A 20,437-nucleotide genomic window follows, 5' to 3' on the forward strand; every position below is an offset into this window, starting at 1 on the left:
TGAGACTGAGCAATGTTCAGATCTCCTAAGCAAACAAGTGGAAAAATCCATAAAAATCTGCCTGTCTGACTTCTCAGATGTGCTTTAAAAAACAGAAAGAAGAAGGTAAAATTTAATGTGGCTTTGATTCTCCTCCTTCCTCCTTTTTTGGAGGTTTTGCCCTCACAAAAGTACTCTTCTCTTTTAAACAGTGTAACTGTTTTTTATAAGTCTTGAAATTCTTGTACTCTGAGTTCAGGAAAAAATCTGTGTGAAAAGTCTGTGAATAGGACAGTAGGGAGAAAAAAAAAAAAAAAAGAAAAAGGAAGAAAGAAAACCATCAAGTTGAGAAGTTGTCTCAGAATAAAATCCAGAAAGATAACAAATACTGTGTAGAAATTACAGGAAAACATATTAACATATTTTCAGCATCAGTTTTTCAGAACTAATTGAGTCAGTATTATAAAATTGAAGGTAACTTTTTTTCTTAATTCACATCTGCAGGAACATTTAGCTTTTTTCCTTCACTCTTCTGTACTCACTTGTAGCTTCTATGCTGAAAAAATATCCAGTTTCATGCATATTTGTGAGCTCTTTAGAGCATAACATTTAGAAAAAGAGAACAATAAAAAAAAAAAAATACAATAAAAGGCTTTAGACTCCTGCAACCACTAATGCTGATGCTTGACTTGCTAGACTGGACTTCTCAACTGCGATATGTGCAATTACATAGTGCAAACTACTCTGCTGTACTTTCTCCATCTTTACTCTAGTCTAAATCTTTTCTTTAGAGTCTTGAAAATGTTTACTGCTGTTCAGGTGAATATTCACAGGGGTCAAACACTGTTTCTAAGATGTCACTATAAACAACCCCCCCCAAAAAAAATAAAGCATAAGAATAGCTATTTTAGCAGTCAGATATCCCAAATAATTTTGTCATTTTGATACTGATGCCGTTCTATTCCTGCAATTTCTCATACTGAGTGATTATCCTGTTATATCAATGAAATATCGTTCATCTGATGAAAACAGATTATTATAGCCCAGAAAATAGCCAATGGGTGAGCATCTATAGGGGGACTTAGATGATATCTGAATGAATTGCTCAGGTAGTAAGAATCAGGTTTTCAATGTAACTGTCCCAATAAATGGGCTCAACTGTCATTCTTGTTTGTATTGGTAAGCTTGAAATTTAAGAAAAGGTACTTGTCAAGTATGTGGTGAAGTGAGGGAACAGGTGATATATATTATTTCTGTGGTAGGTCAGAATGTAGAAACATTCCTATTAGTTAAATTACCATACTTGGTTACTACGAATCACAAGTATCGATATAAATAGAGAAAAGATTTAGCTATGTTTAAAAATAAAAAAGGGAGCAGAACTAAATTCTTTTAGATATAAAAATATCTGAAGTATGACACTAATAACATTAACACTGCGCAAGGTAAGAATAAAAGGATGTTTCCATTGTATCTCACAGAATTGCACAAATGCACGACTATGGGCTCAGGAACAACTAATTTTATTTCCTTACGTAATACCACAACTAGATGCAATAGCAAGTAGAGATTCTTTTATTCTTTATTTTGGGGAACATTGTACACAGAAGGATATACATGACTGAAACTATTTCTAGAGATTAGAAGCAATATAAAGCTGGGTTTGTCCTCTTTTTTTTTTTTTTCTTTGCAACAGACACATTGTGTGATCTAATGTTGCACATCGTTTCCACAGATCTGATTTCTTTTCTATGAAATGGATATAACATGCATCTGACAAAGGCCTTTGGAGAGTTGGAGAATGTTTATAGTGGACCTTTTGATCCTTGAATTTGAATGACTATACTATTATGAAACTACACAGACATACTGCTTCATTGTCTATAAAGCTTGTTATAAGCATTATTAGATATTGCTAAGTATTATTGTTGTACTGTATCTGGTTTTGCTGCTGCTAATCCATACTGTTGTTAGAGGCTTAAGAAATTCACTAGTGGTCGATAACAGCTGAATTAACAAGTATGATGTTGTTTAGTACTTCAAAAAGCGCTCTATTCTGGTATACTTTTGCACTTGTAAAGCTTCTCCTGAAGTCAAGGAGGATTTCAATAGAACTATAGAAATACAAGAGAACTGCAAAAATACTGCCTATCCTTTATGTAGTACCTTTCTGCTTGTAGTTAGTGACAAGCAAAAGCAGTGACGGCGCAGTATGGACAAGCTGTCTGTTGGCTTCAACCATTCTAGCTGTATCTCAGCAGCCTGTCCCTCAAACCTTGTTTTATGGCTGTTGCCCCCAGTCCAATCTCCATTTATGTCAGGTTCAGCCTGGGCACTGTAAAACCCTGAGCTGGGAGGAGACCGACCTCTCCAAGTGTTTTTCTACTATGGGCAAGCCTACTGCTTCCAGACTGCATTTTGAAGTTGCAGATAGATGTATTTATCTGTAACCGTAACCATTGCCTTGTTTTCATTCAAAATGCAAACTCATGGAATTAAATTATTTCACTGATTTTTACCACATAGGTATTGATATGCTAAAAAATCCTTGCTAATGTAGGTCAGTGCATCTGTTGATATCTTGTAATATTTAATTGTCATTATATGCTACAGAAATTAGGAGCTGTCCTTGTCCCATCTTTCAGTTGACAGATGATCTGTCAGATGTGGAGGTTGGGGGTGTGCACATAGGTATGGATGCATATGTAGGCTAATGAATATAAAATGTATAAAAATGATGTGGAATAAAATATGAAGCAGGTTAAGCTTGGAATGACCACAAGCACAATGAAATCATGAGTGAGTTATGAGTACCAATAAAACTTTTATGCAACACCATATTATCATGTCTTCAATAGAAAACTTACTTTAGAAATGTTGTGTACAACATTTTAAAATTATACAGTATTATTTATTGTACCCTTTCATCTGTAAAAGCAGATCCTCTTTATATCAGTCCATCTAGAAAAGTCCTAGAAGGAAATATACATACATACATACATACATATACATACACACACACCGAGTAGAAACCTTCTATCCAAAATAGCATTAGTTTTCTGGTCATTAAATATTCTGTTTATATGCTATTGCATCTCATAATTATCAAGAAGCTAGCAACTGGAAACCTGTCTTCTTGAGTGGACTCTATGGAAATTCTTATACAAGTACGTTCTTAGGGGGAATGCATGAATTTTTACCATTGTATGATGACATCATCCTTCGATATCGTGCAGGGATGCACTCTCCAATTATCTGAGCTCTTTCCCCTTCTCCACAGACAGCAAGAAGGGAGCAATCTTTGTGTCCCTTGGGTATATTTCACACTTCGTTATTTTCTTGTTGGCAGTGTGGATAGTTTATGTAGATTTGCTTGTCTGTTGGGAGACCTTATCTAAGTACTACTCCTTGTGTAAGACACGTGCAATACTTGTATTCTGGATGTTTTCTGAATGTGAAATCTACGTAATAAACATAGGTAAAGTTTCTCTCACCTTAATTCTTATTAGTAAAAGGGCCTGCAGGAATTTCTAAGTGTCTGCACCCTGGTACTCTAGCAAATTCATTTATGTTACCAGAACCACCTCTAACCTCAATGTCATGTGACGAGGCCCAAGATGTGTTTTCCCTCTGTATCAACATCAGAGCTTTTTGCTGTGAGCTGCATATCCCTCTCTTATTGCATCTTCTTGGTATTTTCAGTGCCAGCACTTTCCTCTGTTAAGAGCATCTTATGATGAAGCTGATGTTGCCTATCAAAATCACAGGTGCCAGAGATGGTTAGGGTATATCTAATGATTTCCTGCCTCCTGCTGAGGAAATTGCTACTCCCAAATTAAGGACCCATTGTATCAGCATAACCCCAGCAACCAAGCTACAAGTGTTTCTATGGTAGAATTGCATAGTATAGAAATTAAGATTTATATGTGTGTTTTGCCAGACATTGTTTCTAAACTTAGCATAATGCACTGATACCAAGAGTTATGAACTCCTTGACTTGACTGTCTTGGTGGAGCTTCCACAAACAACAACATACCAAATGGCCAGGAGGAAAAACATGTTACTGATATTAATGTTTCTCAGGGGTTGTTTTTGTGCCTATATTATATTGACTCCCCATTATTTGTACTTCGGGAGTTTATTTCATTCTACTAGTTTTAACATACACAAGTGGCTTTCAAAGTATGCTGTGTACTTACACAGGTAGCCTTACTCTTCAGCTTGCAGGCTTCTATTGCAAAACTGTTAACAATCCAGTAATGCGTCAAAAGTTTATATAAGTTAAACTTTGTTATTCAGTTTCAGCAATCTCCTGAACCTTATATAGCACTTGTAAAATGTGGATTCAGGTTTTGGTGTTGCTAAGGAATCACAGAATCACAGAATTTCTAGGTTGGAAGAGACCTCAAGATCATCGAGTCCAACTTCTGACCTAACACTAACAGTCCCCACTAAACCATATCCCTAAGCTCTACATCTAAACGTCTTTTGAAGACTTCCAGGGATGGTGACTCCACCACCTCCCTGGGCAGCCCGTTCCAGTGCCTCACAACCCTTTCAGTAAAGAAATTCTTCCTAACATCCAACCTAAAACTCCCCTGGCGTAACTTTAGCCCATTCCCCCTCGTCCTGTCACGAGGCACATGGGAGAACAGGCCAACCCCCACCTCGCTACAGCCTCCTTTAATGTACTTATACAGAGCAATAAGGTCACCCCTGAGCCTCCTCTTCTCTAGGCTGAACAAGCCCAGCTCCTTCAGCCGCTCCTCATAGGACTTGCTCTCCAGGCCCAAATAATCTATCACCTTTTAATTTCTAACACCCTTTAATTTCAGAAATTGCTGAGATCTGCAATGTTTCTGACATGTTTTACCAAGGATCTCTAAAAAGTCCCCTTCATGCACAGGGGTATAATTAGGTGCTGTGTAAGGATGGTATGGAGCAAAGGCTCTTGGTGAAGATTTTCAGAATAGATCTAGAGTCTTAACTCTTCTGGACTCCTCAAATTGATCAGGGAATTTGGGGTCTTTAGACTTGGCTTCTGGAGAATAAAATGTGATGACAGATGAGTAACTGTCATTACTTGTACCCTGAAAATAAGTTTTCACTTGCAAGATACTGAGCAGAGATACATGCCTGCATCTCTCTTACGTTACTAGTGTATTTAATTTGTATAGGGTATCTGAAATTAATTGGATGGTTCACACCTCACAGAGCTGCAGTTTCTAGGCTTCTGTATATATGTAAAATAATTATTCTGGCTATATTTAATGCCCTTCTTGAGGGATTTTTAACATCTATGATGGTAGATATTTAAAATTCAGAATTGGACAGGTGCATCTCCAAAAACACCGAAGTATTATTTGTCTCCTAGAAATTAACTTCAAAACCTGAAGGTAGCTGCTGGTACTTCATGAAGACAAGCAGGTACCTTACTATGGGATTCAATAGAACATCTTTGCCTGTGGCTAAGGAGGTGGCATTTCCTCCTGGTATCCTGATCTCTTACCATCTGTACTCTTTACTTAGGCTGTCTTTTTAAATACAACTGTGTAGGGAATATGAGTTGTTAATCTTTCTCAGGGCAGTGTGAGGGAGGGATTTCATTTGTGTTTTAAGGGCCTAGCTGATTTGCCCTTTCAAGTGTGAGGTCTATCTTGGGCAGAGGCAGTCATAAAAATGCAAGTGGATAAGAATATTAAAATAAGAGAATCTTTGTAGTTTAAATCATCTCTATTTTAGAAAAAAATGGGTAAATAGAAGTCTCAGAATCATGGTATTAGATTTACATGCCTAAATTCTACTGATCTACCTCACGCTGTCATGTTTTTTGTATGTTGTGCATTGATGAAATCCAAGGTTTCAGGGACAATTGTAGAAGCTAGAGCACAGTGTTTGCTGTTTCATTGTAAACTAATTGAATTTTAGTTCTGTTGTAAACCAGTGCCTACTTAATGGATTTGTGTTTGTAACTTCATCAAGCTAACAAGGAATCAAATGAGACAGTAAAAACAGTCTTTGTGAGAGACTAGAAATGTTTCTACTTACCTTATGCAGTGATTGGCAGACACCAACATCAGCACATAGACTTCAGGTCTTCTGGGAAGTGTATTGTACATTTCTGTCTGCCTCAAACCTCTGCCTCAAACGAAAAGTTTCTTTTCCCTTGTAAAGTAGTGTTATATATTGAAACAAACTGAATTTTGAGTTTACTTTGAGTTTCAGGAAAAGACCGCAGTCTTGAAGATCCAAGGCATGTTCAGCAGTTATATGCCAATTAAATAACTCAGGAATAAAAACTGTTACTTTTAGGGCTTGCATATGGGTGGTAGCAAGAGATACATTGGTAAAACAGGAATAAATGAATGTCTCTGCATTTCCACCTCCTTAGCATAAGGCAGAAGGTCTTTTCTGATCAAAAAGTTGTCTAGGAGTCTGACATATGTGGTAGTTAATTACAATCAGAAACATGAAGCACATAACTATTAACTGCTTTCTCACACCTCTGACAAAGGTTACTGTTCCCACAAAAAGACAGCTGAACAGCTCATAAAGAATACCTTCCTGAAATCCCAGCAGATTTACACTATAACACCAGACTTCTGTAAACTTATGTGACTCAGAAGCTACTTTACAACCTGTTTGGTCATCTTGGCTGCCTGCACTGCAACCCCTGTCAGAGGTGGCAATCACTTCAGACATCTGTTTCTAGCGTCCTTTCCCACCAGAGTCAGAATCTGGTACACATGTAGACAAAAATGGGTTACAGTGGGTCAGCAGCAGCAATGGCATCTGTGTAGATAAACCTTGTGTTCTTGGGAATTCTTTCTTGTGACTGGCATCAGAAAAAGGAAGGATAGCCGAAGAAGCTGTTGAAATGAGTTAATAGTCATTACATAGCGTGTCTACAACCAAAACTCAAGTACTATCATTAGTTTTAATTATTCAAAGACTGGAGTACCATTAAATATATCCTGAATTCTGTACATCCATACACAACAACATTTTGAAAATGTAATTTGTATAGAAGACCAGCAATGGAAAAGCAAATTGGTTAAATGTGACAGAAAACTAATATTGATGAATGCCCTACTTTGTTTATTTTCTTCAGTTTACAAGCTTTGAGGAAGGAAAAGTCCCGAGATGCTGCTCGATCTCGCCGGGGAAAGGAGAATTTTGAATTCTATGAGTTGGCAAAGTTGTTGCCGCTGCCTGCAGCCATTACCAGCCAGCTTGACAAGGCATCCATCATCCGACTTACAATTAGCTATCTGAAAATGAGGGACTTTGCTAATCAAGGCGATCCTCCATGGAACTTGAGAATGGAAGGACCTCCACCTAATACATCAGTAAAAGGTATGCTGTAAATACGTTGTATTGTATCAAACATGGCAGCCTTTAGTAACCTCTAAATTGAAATTTTTACCATCATCCTTTCTTCTTTCCCTGCATATCAAATCCTTTAAAGGGATACAAATGTGGAAATCTGAGGTCTGCATGAGAAAGACACCATGTGAAGGTGAAATAAACCTCTTATTTTATTTATTTTTATTTAACAAGAAACCTGTTGATATAAGTATTACAGCTGTAAGTGTTCTGGGTAAAAGATTAAATAATTCAAAGTTATTTAGCAATGATTGCGTTACTTTTCCTATTCTAATATTCTATAAAATAATGCATTTGAGAGGAACATGGTGTTATTCCTTGATTTGAGAACTCAATCTCTTAATTCTGTCACTAAAACTTAAAGGCAGAATCATGTCTCCCAGTTCATGAACATCACATCCAAATTTTTAAATCTTCAGATCAGAGACCAGGATTTTATTCATCATCTTTAAACATGTACAGAAATTATTTTTGACTTTTGAGCCTGTAGGCATGTATCAAGACTTCAGCCAAAATATGCTATTTTCAATATTAAATACTCTCTTTTCATGCTTAAACAAGCTGTTGGACCACAAATGTTTTAGACGTGAGTTGCCATAGAAGTCTGTTAATAGAAAAATCAGATATTTGTTTTTAGAGGCTGTATGCATGTTGGTACTGACTAGTGCTTCTAGTAACTTGGATAAACTGAATGTTTTGTGTAGTTTTTTATTCATGCTATGTATATAGAAGAGTGTGATCTTGCTGTCTAATAAGTATTTTAAATTACTGTGAGAGAACCTTATTAAACTACAACTGTCCGTGAAGGGTTACTGGTAGTGGCAGTGCAAAGAGCTTTTACTTGCTCTTCTATTTAAAGGAAGCAAGATTAGTTAAGCAAAGTTATAATTTTCAGTGGATGGAGGGCAGTAGACATGGAGGGCAACAACCAAAGGACTTTGAGGCTGATGATTTAGTAGCTGGACATATTTGCGTCACTTCATATATTTCATTTATATTATCTGCCATGCCATATATAATCTTCATGAAGAAAAAAGGTAATAATTACATCATTCAGAGCACAAGTACAACATGGTTCATCAGGCTTCTGATATAATATGCAAATCTTCCCAATGTTTTCAGGATGAAACTCTGCTCTCAGGTAATTAAACAATGCTTCAAGACGAGTATAAAGTAGACTCCTTGCTGTAGGATCTATGATCGATCTGTAAAAACAAATAATTCCTTCCCAAATTCCTGTACCCAACTGACACGCAGAGCTGCTACAAGCTGCCTTGTGTTACAGAAAGTCTGATGTCTGCAGGTCTCTGTGTATGTTTTAAAAGTATCTGAGATCTGTTTTTCATCATCCTTTTGTGGAATAAGAATATATATATGAATACTGAAGCTTCCTTTTGGGCAAGGATTGTAATGAAGGAAATACTTTAAAAGGAGAATAAAACCTTATTCTTAGATAAAAGATATTCTTAGATAAAAGCATAAATAGTCTGGTCTAGATTAACATGTTTTTCTGTATAAAAAAGCTAGGTAAACAGTTAACGTCTCTCTATCCATTGATGACATGGGTCCCATTTTTCTAGGCATGAGGGCTGTGGGGGGGGATAAAGAAGGATTTTTAATTTTTGTTCTATTTAAGTAGATTTTTTTTAAAGCTGATTAGGATTTTATTTTTTGTCAGTTTAGTGAAATAATTATTACTAATAATTCCATTGTATAAGAACTCACTGTAAGCAGGCTTAACTGTACAGTACAGGTATGCTTTATTACTTCACCAGTTCTCTTTACACAGAAAACCTGTTTACACATTCTGATCAAACATTTGTGAAATTACATCAAAAGAAATTAATTTTTGTTTATTAAGGTTGCCTTTTGCTGACCTTAAAGAAGTTCATATTGATAAGCTCATATAAATAGCTTGCAGCTTCATATGAAGTACAGTTGATAATTCTACAATGAAACACTGGATGTTACACCTTGTGCAAGTCCAAGCAATCTCCTGAATAAACTCAAAGGTATTTGGAAAATTATATGAGAGGTACTTATGCTGCATAGGCAACTGCTCCCCTGTGTTACTCCCCCCATCCCCCTGCAATGTGATGGTCTGCTTATGTTAATAATTAAATTTCAAAGCCTAGTTTTAAATTTGTTCCCCAGTACTGTACAGCAATTTAATCATTTTAATTGAGTATTTCAGGAAGGTCCTTTACTCTGCCCTGTATTTATCACAGCTTTTCTTAAAAGTCTATAAAGGCTGATGAGTAGGTTCTCTTATGCCTATTGTGTAGTGATCACTACAAGTTTTGCTTGCAAATGAACACTCTGGTGACTTCATATAATATTTTCAGAGTCAATTACTTCATGGGAATATCTTGAGCAATTGGGAAGTAACAGATAGTTTTCTCCATTATTTAAGAAATGTCCGTATTGTTATAATACAGATCAAATCTAAAACGAACATGATGCATTATTCAAGAAATGACCAGGCATTCTCAGCAGTGTTTCAGCTAAATAACTGATGATTGTAACCTTTAAAGAAATCTCATTGTGGTGACTATTGGTAAATCATTTCTCCATTCATAGTAATCTTTATTTAGAGGCTATCTAGAAACCATTATATCTTTTTATTAATCTTAAAAGCAATAGCCAATGATTTGACATTTGCTAAAAATGGATAAATCTTCCATCAGCAGACTTCAGTCAATTTTTTGGGTGCATTGTCTAAGGCCTTCTATATGTAGGAAGTATTAGACCTTGTAAACAAATACACAATTTGCAGCAGATGAGTTTAAAGATTAAAGTTCTTAAAGATCAGGACATAATTCCTATAGGGCAGAAAATAATCAAAAAGTTATTTAGAGTCAGTAAGAATAAAATTGTTATTCTTTGCATAGTACATACAGTATGTTATGAATTACAGTACTATTTCTCTTTATTTCCAACCCTCCTGAAGCCTTTTTTTGACTCCCGGTATTTAAGGGAAATATTCTGAGGAGAAAAGTAAATGAAATACTAAGCTTTTTGTTTTTTCACTGAGTGACTCTGCTGAAAACTCTGATCTGAGAATGGAAGAATTCTTATAGCACTTACTGTGTGTTCAGACAGTAGTGGTGTCTTAGGTGGCATGTCACTTGAAGGCCTCTCATGTGTTTTGATTACCTGACCTTATATTTTTATATTCTTTTTCACTATGTGATTTGTTTTCACCAAGCTATATTTTTTTTTCCAAGTCAAGAAAGAAAGGGAGAGAAGGAAGTGTAAGGTGCTGTTATGTTCTGTGATGTGTGGAATGTCTGTGGCTGAAGTGAAGTCATACCATGTAACTCCTTTCCGGGCGAGCTTTGGACCCTAGTTCTAAATTAGGATCACCATCACTGTAAAAGGAAGGCTCCTGACTCTTCGTCTTGAACACAGTTGTTAGCACTTGCCATTTCTGTTTCTTTTGAAGCAGCAGTCAATGCAGTAGTCTCTGCCTAATTCTGTAAACCCTTTTGGAAACTTGCTATAATGATTTTTATTCTTTTTTTAGTAAACTGTGGTTATTTTTGTCTTTGGAAATGCAATTGTTTGTGCAAGGCCATGAGTATAATTTCCTGCTGAAGAATATGACATGGAAACTAAGAGTGTGTGAGACAAATTTAGGCGTCTTTTCTTTGAATGAAAAAAAGTAATTAAGAGGTTATCTGCAATCTCAAGTTTTAAATGGTTTTATTGTGCTTTATTTTGTTTAAGACAAAAATTATTTTACCTAATCTTGCTTATCTTCTGTCTTGAGAGAAGATGAGGTGAATGAGATTGTAGGTGAGGAGTGAAAAGGACTTCAGTAAACAATACCGACTGGCATGTCACTTTTACTTTAGCTATCTCTTCTTTTAGCATTACATGCTCTGAAATCAAGTAGCTTTACACATCTGTGTTCTGAAATTAATACATTGGCATATGAAAAGAAATCAGATGTTGTCAAAAGTTTGTGGAGGACTAAAGTATTTTTCTATATTGCTCTTGTCTTATAACTAAATATGACTCTGAAGTGTTACCTGTAATAAAGCATTCAATGTCACTTCAACTCTGCATTGGTGAGAAAATGAAAAATCTTTTGACAATCACCAGAAGAACACACATACTTTAAAAAAAGTTGCACATTTCCTTCAAACTATCGTGCTTTTCAAAGGGTCAGTTATCAGTGCAAACAAAGTATAAAAGTATAGGTTAAAAATGAACTTTGTTTTAGCATACTGTGGAACTTGGGGTTGAGTCTTGTGCTTTGTGCTTTGAATTCTCTGGGAAAGAAAATAAGCAATAATAATAATTGGAAAGCATGGTACTAGTTATCCTAAATGTAAAGTAGGATTACCTTCATTAATTTAAATAACTTTTTATAATACTTTTTATGCTAGATAAGTACACATTTTTAAGAGGTAAATAAATAGTTCCCTTCTGAATCATCTTATTGTGAGTGATTAAGTAATATTATCTCTTGTCACCTCTTACATTTTAAATGTTGTCTCCTGGGTAGGAGAAGCAAGACAGTACAAGCCTTCTGCTGCTAAACCTCACAAACTGATAAACTTTCCTCTGAGATCACCTTCCTTTCTGAGCTGCCATGCACTTCCTTCTCAGGGAAACTATCCATAGAGGTGAAGAAATAAACTTTCTACCTCAACGTTTTTGGTCTGAGACGCTGTTTTTCACTGTCAGACAGGAAAAGATCATTCAGATGGCACAGCAAATATATTTTAACACATGATTTGGCAATATTGTTTGTCGTGAAAAGGGCCTCTAAATCTGGCTGTCCAGCTTCACATGGAACTTCTGCTGTTGTGCTGGAGAATCCTTGATAGTGTTGTAATTTATTACTCCATATCTTGCAGGCATTTTTCTTATTGATAGGAAAATCTGATTCCTCTTGATGCAAAAGCTGCTATACAGTGCTTTGGCTGTGTAGAAGTATCAAACACTGATTTTAAATGTATTATCTACCCATTCTAAACCTGTTTATTTGGTCATAGCGGTAGTGCGGTTGTGGTAAGTTGTTTAATCGCCTATTACAAAGATTAAATAAAAAGTCTATTAGGTGATGTTTAAATGTAGAAAGTGAGTGCTGGAAATTTCAGGCAGTCAGCGGTAAAAAGATAATGTTCTTTGTGAGAATTATTGATGGTTTTCTAGTATGAAAGATATGGAACCCAAAATGAGGTAGCTCTGTTTGAATCTCATTGTGATAGATAAGATGAATTGAATACTGGACTCGGACTTGGTGGTTGCCTAGTGACAAGTGATCATGACCTGATTGCTTTCAATCTCTGCAAATGGAGTAGGGTGCCAACCAATATACTCAGTGCTTTGGAGGGACTAATTGTCTAATGGCGTAACTTATATGTGAAATTGATTGTGAGGAAAAATTTAGATAGAGAAATTAGAATAGAAGTTTACTAGAACTCTTACAGGAAAAACATGAAGTGATGGTTTTCTAGGCACCTGAAAATTATAAAATGGCATAATTTTTCAGAATGAAATTGAATGCAATAATAAACACATCTATGTGTATTTATGTAAAACTTTGGGAATAAAAGGGGAATATATAGAAATTAAGATAAATTGGAATATCTAAGGTGCAGGAAGTTGACAAAGAAAAGAGGAAACATGAAAAATGAAAGGGGGTTCCATTGCCCAGCATATCAGTAAAACAACTGAAAGTATTCAGATCTCCTTGGGTTTGGTAGTTCTTTATCATAGATACATGATAATATATTTTTTTGAGATAAGCTCTATGTTCATACAGTTCTGACATCCTGACTATTTTATTTTATTTTATTTTATTTTATTTTATTTTATTTTATTTTATTTTATTTTATTTTATTTTATTTTATTTTATTTTATTTTATTTTATTTTATTTTATTTTATTTTATTTTATTTTATTTTATTTTATTTTATTTTTACCAATGGAGATTCCAACGTAGAAAATTTTGCTAATAACATGAGCAGCAGTGGAAAATGTGCCTTTGTTTATAGCTTAGTCCCTGCAGACCCAACGCGCACTGCTGCACAAAACATGGCCTATCCCATATGTATGTTATTACAAGGAATCTTTGTGGACAACTCATCTTGAAGTACCACATTTCCAAGACAGATAAATGTCCTAACGGATTGGAAACAAAATCAGATGATAAACAGTTCATACTATACTGTTTGTCAGTACTGTACAAAACTGTTCGTTAACTGAAAAACAGTTGGTGGCATCCAGGAGAGCTAATCTTGAATAAATCAAATGACCTGGGATAACTTATATCAAAGGGCTCTAAAAACCCTGAAAATATATTTGTCCCACTAAATTAATTTTAAATGCATCTCTTTCATGTCATGGAAGTTGTAGATAGATAAGATTGCAAGGGGAAAAGTTTTAAAAGAAAAACTGGAATGACATGAGTTCTGAAGGTGCCAGTGGAGAGACATGGGTAAATGAAGATTAGCTAGTCTGTCATCAGTTATAGACATACTACTGGGGAAATTAAGGAAAAGGTAAGGGTAAAATTACATTTTTTTCAATAAACATGGATAAGTGAAAAGTAGTTTTTGTAAAACAAAGCCTAATTCTCTGAGGTTGCTAGTCAATTAACAAAGATATACAGTCTATAGTGAAATATTTTAAGGCATTTAATTTACTGGTTCATAAGAATTTAGTTTTAAAATAGTGGAATATTATATTGGCAGATCACACCTTGCCATCAGTTATAACTGATCCTGGAAAGCAGATCTAAAAGAAAGGTACTATTAACAAAGGAGCTTCTGTGGATTTCTTCAGAAACTGCTCTGGACATGATCAGCAATAATCTGGCAGTAAATATGGCTGCTGATTTAAAATTTGCAAATTACAATGATGTTTGATCAAAAGATCATCGACAATGATCATCCGTGGAACTTAGTAAATCAAACCTCCTTTTTTTTTTTTTTTTTTTTTTTTTCCAGCACAACGAAATAGAAAAATAAATTGTTCTTTAGTCTTATAATCATACTAGTCATTTTCATACTGACTATCCTAAATCCAGGATAGTGGCTGTTGCTTTGTAGTTAATTTTTTTTACAAGACTTGGAAATGTTTTGGTTTTCTTGTGATGCAGAACAGGAATAATGTGAAAAGCACTTTTCAGGTTTTTTTGTTTTGTTTTGTTTTTTAAATGAGGAAAAAAGAACCTACCTGATACTTGAAGAGCTAGCAGAAATGATAGAATGATTTAGTTTCTGATGGTGCTTTATTTGTGTCATAAAAAGTTCTATCCATCACTTGTATGGAGACGCAAAACATTTACTGCTGGTAACAAATTAATGCTCTTTCTAAAATGTTGTCAATCAGATGTCAGTGCCTGGAAGAGTTGTTTATTGCTAGAACTCCACCTTACAACTTAACAATTAAATAGCAAAACAACCAAACAGTAATTGTTTTTATGAGCAAGAAAACAGAACAGGTGACTTTAATGTTTTTTCTGTTACTTGAAGCTGCTATTTTATTTCCATTCTATTGTACTAAAATTCATCTTCTGTTTTCTCTTCTTCTACATTGGTTTGGCCATTTTTGCATTTTCTTTGTTCTTTTAATACAATTAATTTATTTTTAAATTTATAATTTATTCAGTTTATTTTTCTTGGCCAGTTTTTATTTCCTCTTTTCAGTTTCAGTGTTGACTCTTCCATTTTGTATTCCTTCAATTATCACTGTGTTTGCAGCTACAGTTCTTCAATTCTGAGGGCAGTCTTGGTAATGAAAAACTCATGAAAACCCACCAGAAGAAAATAATAATAAAAAATAACTGCTTCAGTCTTCCATCCTTCAATATGCATGTCTATGGACAGTCATCCACTCTATCATTCAAAATTCATGTAATTTTCTCATTCTTGTGGAAAGATAGTATTTTAATTCTAATTCATGGCTGGGAATATTGACAGTATGGGCTGAGTGGGTTTTCACAAGAGCATGGCCTTCAGCAGTGGACTGAAAATACATCAGGAGGAGAATTTTATTGACAGTTGCATGGGTTGCAACTTTGGTGATTATAGTAAAACCAGACAGGGAGAACTTTCAATTTAAAAACAAGTTAATTTCTTAATTTCATTTTATGATCATGTGTATTGTTAAGGAGAGTTAATTACTCATCCAGAAGAAATTTGTGTAAAGGTTGATACCACAACAGTCTGCTTTTCCAAAACCCTTAATAAAATATTTCCATATGATTTTACGTTCATGTTTTATGTTGCATGGGTTAGCTCCAGGTGGTCTTTTTTAGAAGCATGAATATCTTAAATAATATGTACAGTCTACATAACTTTTTCAAATAATGCACATGATGGGGTTAGCCAATTACAGATGTGCAATAAATCTGGTTTGCCAAAAATGCTTGTTCTGCTTTTTGCTTATACTAATCAGAAACAGACAAAAAGTAATCATTGCTGTAGTTTTGATATGTAAAATGAAAAAAGGCTGTTGCTATCTGTAGGGTTATATGACAAAAGTGTTCTTTGTCTTTTCATTTGTCCTATTTTGAACAGAAGACAAGTGACTTTGCTGTGAAGAGTGGTTTGAACAGAGTCTCTGTAAAGATTATATTGTAGTGATCCATTTTGTAAGTGGTTGAAGAATCGGATCTTATGGTTGGATTTAAACGTTTCAGTATAGGCATCATACCTGAATCTCCTCAGCTGAGCAAAGAATGTAAGAACATGCTTAAAGTCCTGCTAACTTCAATAAAGTTTAGCAATACCTTTCTTTTATTAATGTAGTTTACTGGATTTCTGGGTCATCTGAACTCCTACCACATACTTCCAGTGAAGTTAATTCTTTCTTTAGATCTCATTGAAATCATTGAGGGTGATAATAAATGCATCTGTATAAAAAGAAGAAGAAATAGATTAACCACCTGATAATGAATGTAGCAGTCCTTAAACATGTACACATACATGCAAAAAAAAAAAAAAAAAAAAGATGTTTTTATTATGAATAGGCTATTTAAATTTTTATTTACTCATTTATTTTATTTATTTTTTTTTACCAGAGTTACATCACGCCACATTACAGGTCAACAGTTATGACTCAAATATTTTGTCTCAAATGAAAGAAAAACTATTTCTAATGGAAAGAGCAAATCTGTGTTTTACATCTCATATGCTTACAATTATATATTTATTAGTATTTTCTAAAGTGACTGTCTAAATATTTGGCATAAATAATGGAGCTGTGGAAATGAAGTTTAAAGTAGATGGATTTAATAATAGCTCTTAATTTTTGTGTAATAGCTGTGTTAGATACCTGTGGTCAACAGAGCAAGATTTAGGTATTCAAGGTAGAATTTCAAAACCAAAGTGCAGTTATTTTATATCTATATAAAATGCAAGTATAACCACAGTCTAACCAATGCTTGACCACAATATCAACGCAGCCTAATTTCTGCAGCTCTTCTCTTTGAAGATGGAGGAAGGAAATCGAGTTTCCACCAAATCCCTATGCTCTTGTGGTCTCCCATTTCAATCAGGGATATAAAGTAGAATACAATGAATCCATAGTAAAGACTTTCCCAGGACATTAGAGAGATCAGTAAAAACTGTTTTCATTAGCTGTCTGTAATTAAAGAACACCCTTCATAGAGAGCTTACAATTTAGAGAACATGTAAGCCTCTACATCTCTCTGAGGCTGAGCAAAATAGGAATCTCCATACCACTGGGAACTTAGGTGAGGCTATAAAATATTCAGCTCCTTTAAGAAACATGTTTTTTGTTTGTTTGCTGGCTTTCAAGCCAAGATGAATATTTTTCTTTTTAAATCCATTTAAATTAGTCATACTGTGATTCCTGTTTCTAAGGAAGGAAAGAAAAGCAAATCCCTAATAAACTACTTAACTCCAGTTGTGCTACAGTCATCTTCATAATTGGAGCTGTTACAAAACGTTTACCTTAATTTCAGTGCTTGAGCATGTCAGTCCCTATAATTTTTACACAGTTAGCCCAGTGCATCTGCACAAGCATGCATGTGTTGTCACTGCATTCTATTTGTATTATATAAAAACTGTTTTTGCTTTGCTTTGCATGGGGTGGTGCCACATTTAAGTACAAAATTCCATGTCTTATTTCATCATCTGGAAAGTCATTAAATGCATATTCATAAAAAGAAGATGGAGGAATATTTTTGTTCACATTTTTACGCATACAGAGAATTCCCAACCATTTCATACAGCAAGCAGAATGATATTGTCAACTTTATCTCACTTTACAATTTATAGAAAACCACAACTGTGTAGAAGTTTAGGAAAGATCAGGAGCTGGTTTTTCCTTGCTTTTTTTAAGTACATGTGATATTTCTGTAACTATCAGAACAACTCTACATTTATGTATCCCCTTTCAAATTTGAATTGCTGTGTATGCCAGCTGTTTCTCATCCTCTTGATGAAGCCGAACAGCGCTGATAATGCTAATAGAGAAATTGAGGCATATACAGATTTAGGGCTAGCTTTTCAAAAGAGCACAGCACCCCAACTGGGGCCAGATTTCAAAAGATCTCTGATCCTATTCAGCAACAAAATAAATAGCCAGATTTTCAAAAGATTTCAGCACTTTGGTAATCTGATCATAAGAAGCAGCTGCTGAGCACATTTGCAAAGCCAGCCAAGAGTGACTTGCTCAGTATCACATGAGAAGCGTGTGGTTGAGCAGGGAATAGAGCCCTCTTCCCATGTCCTAAGATTAAGAGTCCAGTTCTTTAGCAAGAAGGTCATCTTCATGTCCTTTGCAAGAATACTGTATTAGTGAGCATTTCACCAGGAAATTTAACCCATTTCTGTGAATAGTTTTCAGAATAACTATTAGGACATATACTCAGGCTGGATAACAAAGCAATCAAATAGGAGAAATACTTTTAATCAGCTTCATATTAAAACTCTGTGTTATATTGTCTTAACTAGGTATACCTTGAAAAATAATCCCTACGTTATTTTTTAAAGACTTGATTGGCAAGTGTCACCAAAAAAAAAAAATAGGAAGTAAGTAGATATTCTAAGAAATATGATATGAGAAGTCCACAGAAGCCTGTGACAAGTGTCCAGGTGTGATTTTCTGTGGGCTTCCACCCTAACAACATTTTCTGAATGATGCATAATTTTTCTTTTTTTTTTGACATTTTAAATATTTATTTCTGTCCCTTCCTGTAGTTGGTAGAAATGGGAAGTTTAGTTTTCTCCTTATTTTGTGTATAAACTCTAGCTTTATGTCTGGCTCTCTGTACCTTCTAGTTTCTATCCTTTTTCCCTCCTGTTTTTTTTTTTTTTTTTTTTTTTTTGTTGTTGTTATCCTGAAGACTTAATGGGCAAGCTTCACATATACTACTAAGGAACTGAGAGGAAAAGTAACGGCTCGCTCAGCCTCATTGTACATTTTGCTTTTGTAGCTGTTTTCCAACAACTTCACAAGACATAAAGGAACTGCAGTCTTCATGCAGATGGCTGAATTGAGAGGCCACATGGCTGCCTTGAGACGATAAGTCTTTTACAAGGTCTGCATATTGAGTTCACCTATTACTAGCCTTGGAGCCACCCCCATAGATGTTCCTTGGGTAGAAGTATTATGCACAGCCAGTGCTCAGAGAGTTTTCCAGTGTGTGCTCACTCGCAGCTTTGGTGCTCTTTGGTCTCTAGCAGTGATGATGCCAGAGAATACAGTGTAGGCATTATCTTTGAAGATGCCCATGTGTGTCCTGAAAGTGCTGGTCTTTCACCTGCTGAACAAAAAGAAAAATTTGGGGGAAAGCTCTGTTCAGTTTGAAATGAACTGCATACAAAGGATATGATGGTCATGAAGTGATTGGTTCTTGAAGTGGAGAGCACTTGCAGAACTTTTTTTGTTAAGGTACAATGTTAAGCAGCTGTGGTAATCATCCAGTCTGACCCTTTGCAGACTCAAGACAAAACCTCATCCAGTAATTTCTGCATCTGTTTGAGATACAGGTTTATCTCTTAAGAAGGTATCTTATGTTGATGTAAAGCATTTAAATGATAAAGAATCAACTACATCCCTGGGCAGATTGTTCCAACGGTTAATTACTGTCACTGTGAAAAAAGTGTGCCTCATTTGTAGTCTTATTTCAGCTTCAGCTTCCAAACACTGGATCTTGTTATGCCTTTTTCACTAGATTAATGAGCTGCCTACTGTCAGAAATCTCTTCCACATGTAGGTATTGTGATCCTCTTAACCTTCTTTTCAGTAACTAAATAAATTGAGCTTTCTTAGTCTTTCACTATAGGGAATGACTTTCAGAAGTCTAATCACTCTTGTAGTTCTTATTTGAGTCCTATCCAATTTTCTAAGATTTTCAGAATGGAGAAAACCACAGCTGAACACAATATTTCAATAACAGTGTCATGAGAGCCAGAAATAAAAATTCCAGCGTCTATTCCAGTGTGATATTCTCTGGCTTATCTCAGCAAAATATTTAATGTGCATTTTGGTGTAATACAAATAGTTTTTTTGTTTGTTTGTTTGTTTTTTTTACTTTGGGAATTAACATCTATTTGTCTCTCACTGTAGTGGTTCTGGGAAAGGTTTAAACAATGTCAAGAGGCAAATTCTCAGGAATAATTGTGAATGCTGAAGGTTACCTGTAGTTTGTCTCAAGAGCAGAGTTATTTCAGTAGGAATAGACTGTGGTAGAGAGAACTGAATTTAGAGAGTGGGCACCACAAGGTAAAATTGGGGAAGTGATCTTTTGGGGAACAAGGCTTTCATAGTTGGGATATTGAATGGGCCAGAAGAGGTACAACTACAATGTTGGCTTGCCTGCACAACCCAGAAGATCTCTCCAAACAAGCATCTGCCCCCACAGACGCACATTCACAATCCTGTGGTGCACAGAAGTTAGGGCTTTGCAAGGAAAATGAAGTCACTTTTTAAAGACAGTATGTTAACTGAAACCAAAATTTGTATGGAAATTAGAAGAAAAGCCATTCTGAGTCTATACGTCCCTTGGTTCAAAATTAGAGCTAAGTGAACTCAGGCTATCTGCATGGTTTCAGTTCAGCTGTCTCTAGCATTTTATTGTA

The 20,437-nt window shown here is 35.2% G+C and overlaps 1 protein-coding gene across 10 annotated transcripts in view; it reads left to right on the forward strand.

Moving 5' to 3' along the window:
* Window positions 1-20,437, forward strand: part of NPAS3 (neuronal PAS domain protein 3) — a 613,991-nt gene that overhangs the window by 179,659 nt on the left and 413,895 nt on the right. For 8 of the 10 annotated variants that reach the window (XM_068684450.1, XM_068684455.1, XM_068684451.1 and 5 more), the window contains 2 exons: window positions 7,091-7,335; window positions 7,448-7,498. In XM_068684450.1, the coding sequence (XP_068540551.1) occupies window positions 7,091-7,335; window positions 7,448-7,498 (296 nt within the window). The remainder of the gene's footprint in view (window positions 1-7,090; window positions 7,336-7,447; window positions 7,499-20,437) is intronic. The other 2 variants (XM_068684454.1, XM_068684457.1) reach the window with 1 other exon arrangement.

Source organism: Anas acuta, chromosome 5 (genome assembly GCF_963932015.1).
Source record: "Anas acuta chromosome 5, bAnaAcu1.1, whole genome shotgun sequence".
Classification (NCBI taxonomy): Eukaryota; Metazoa; Chordata; class Aves; order Anseriformes; family Anatidae; genus Anas; species Anas acuta.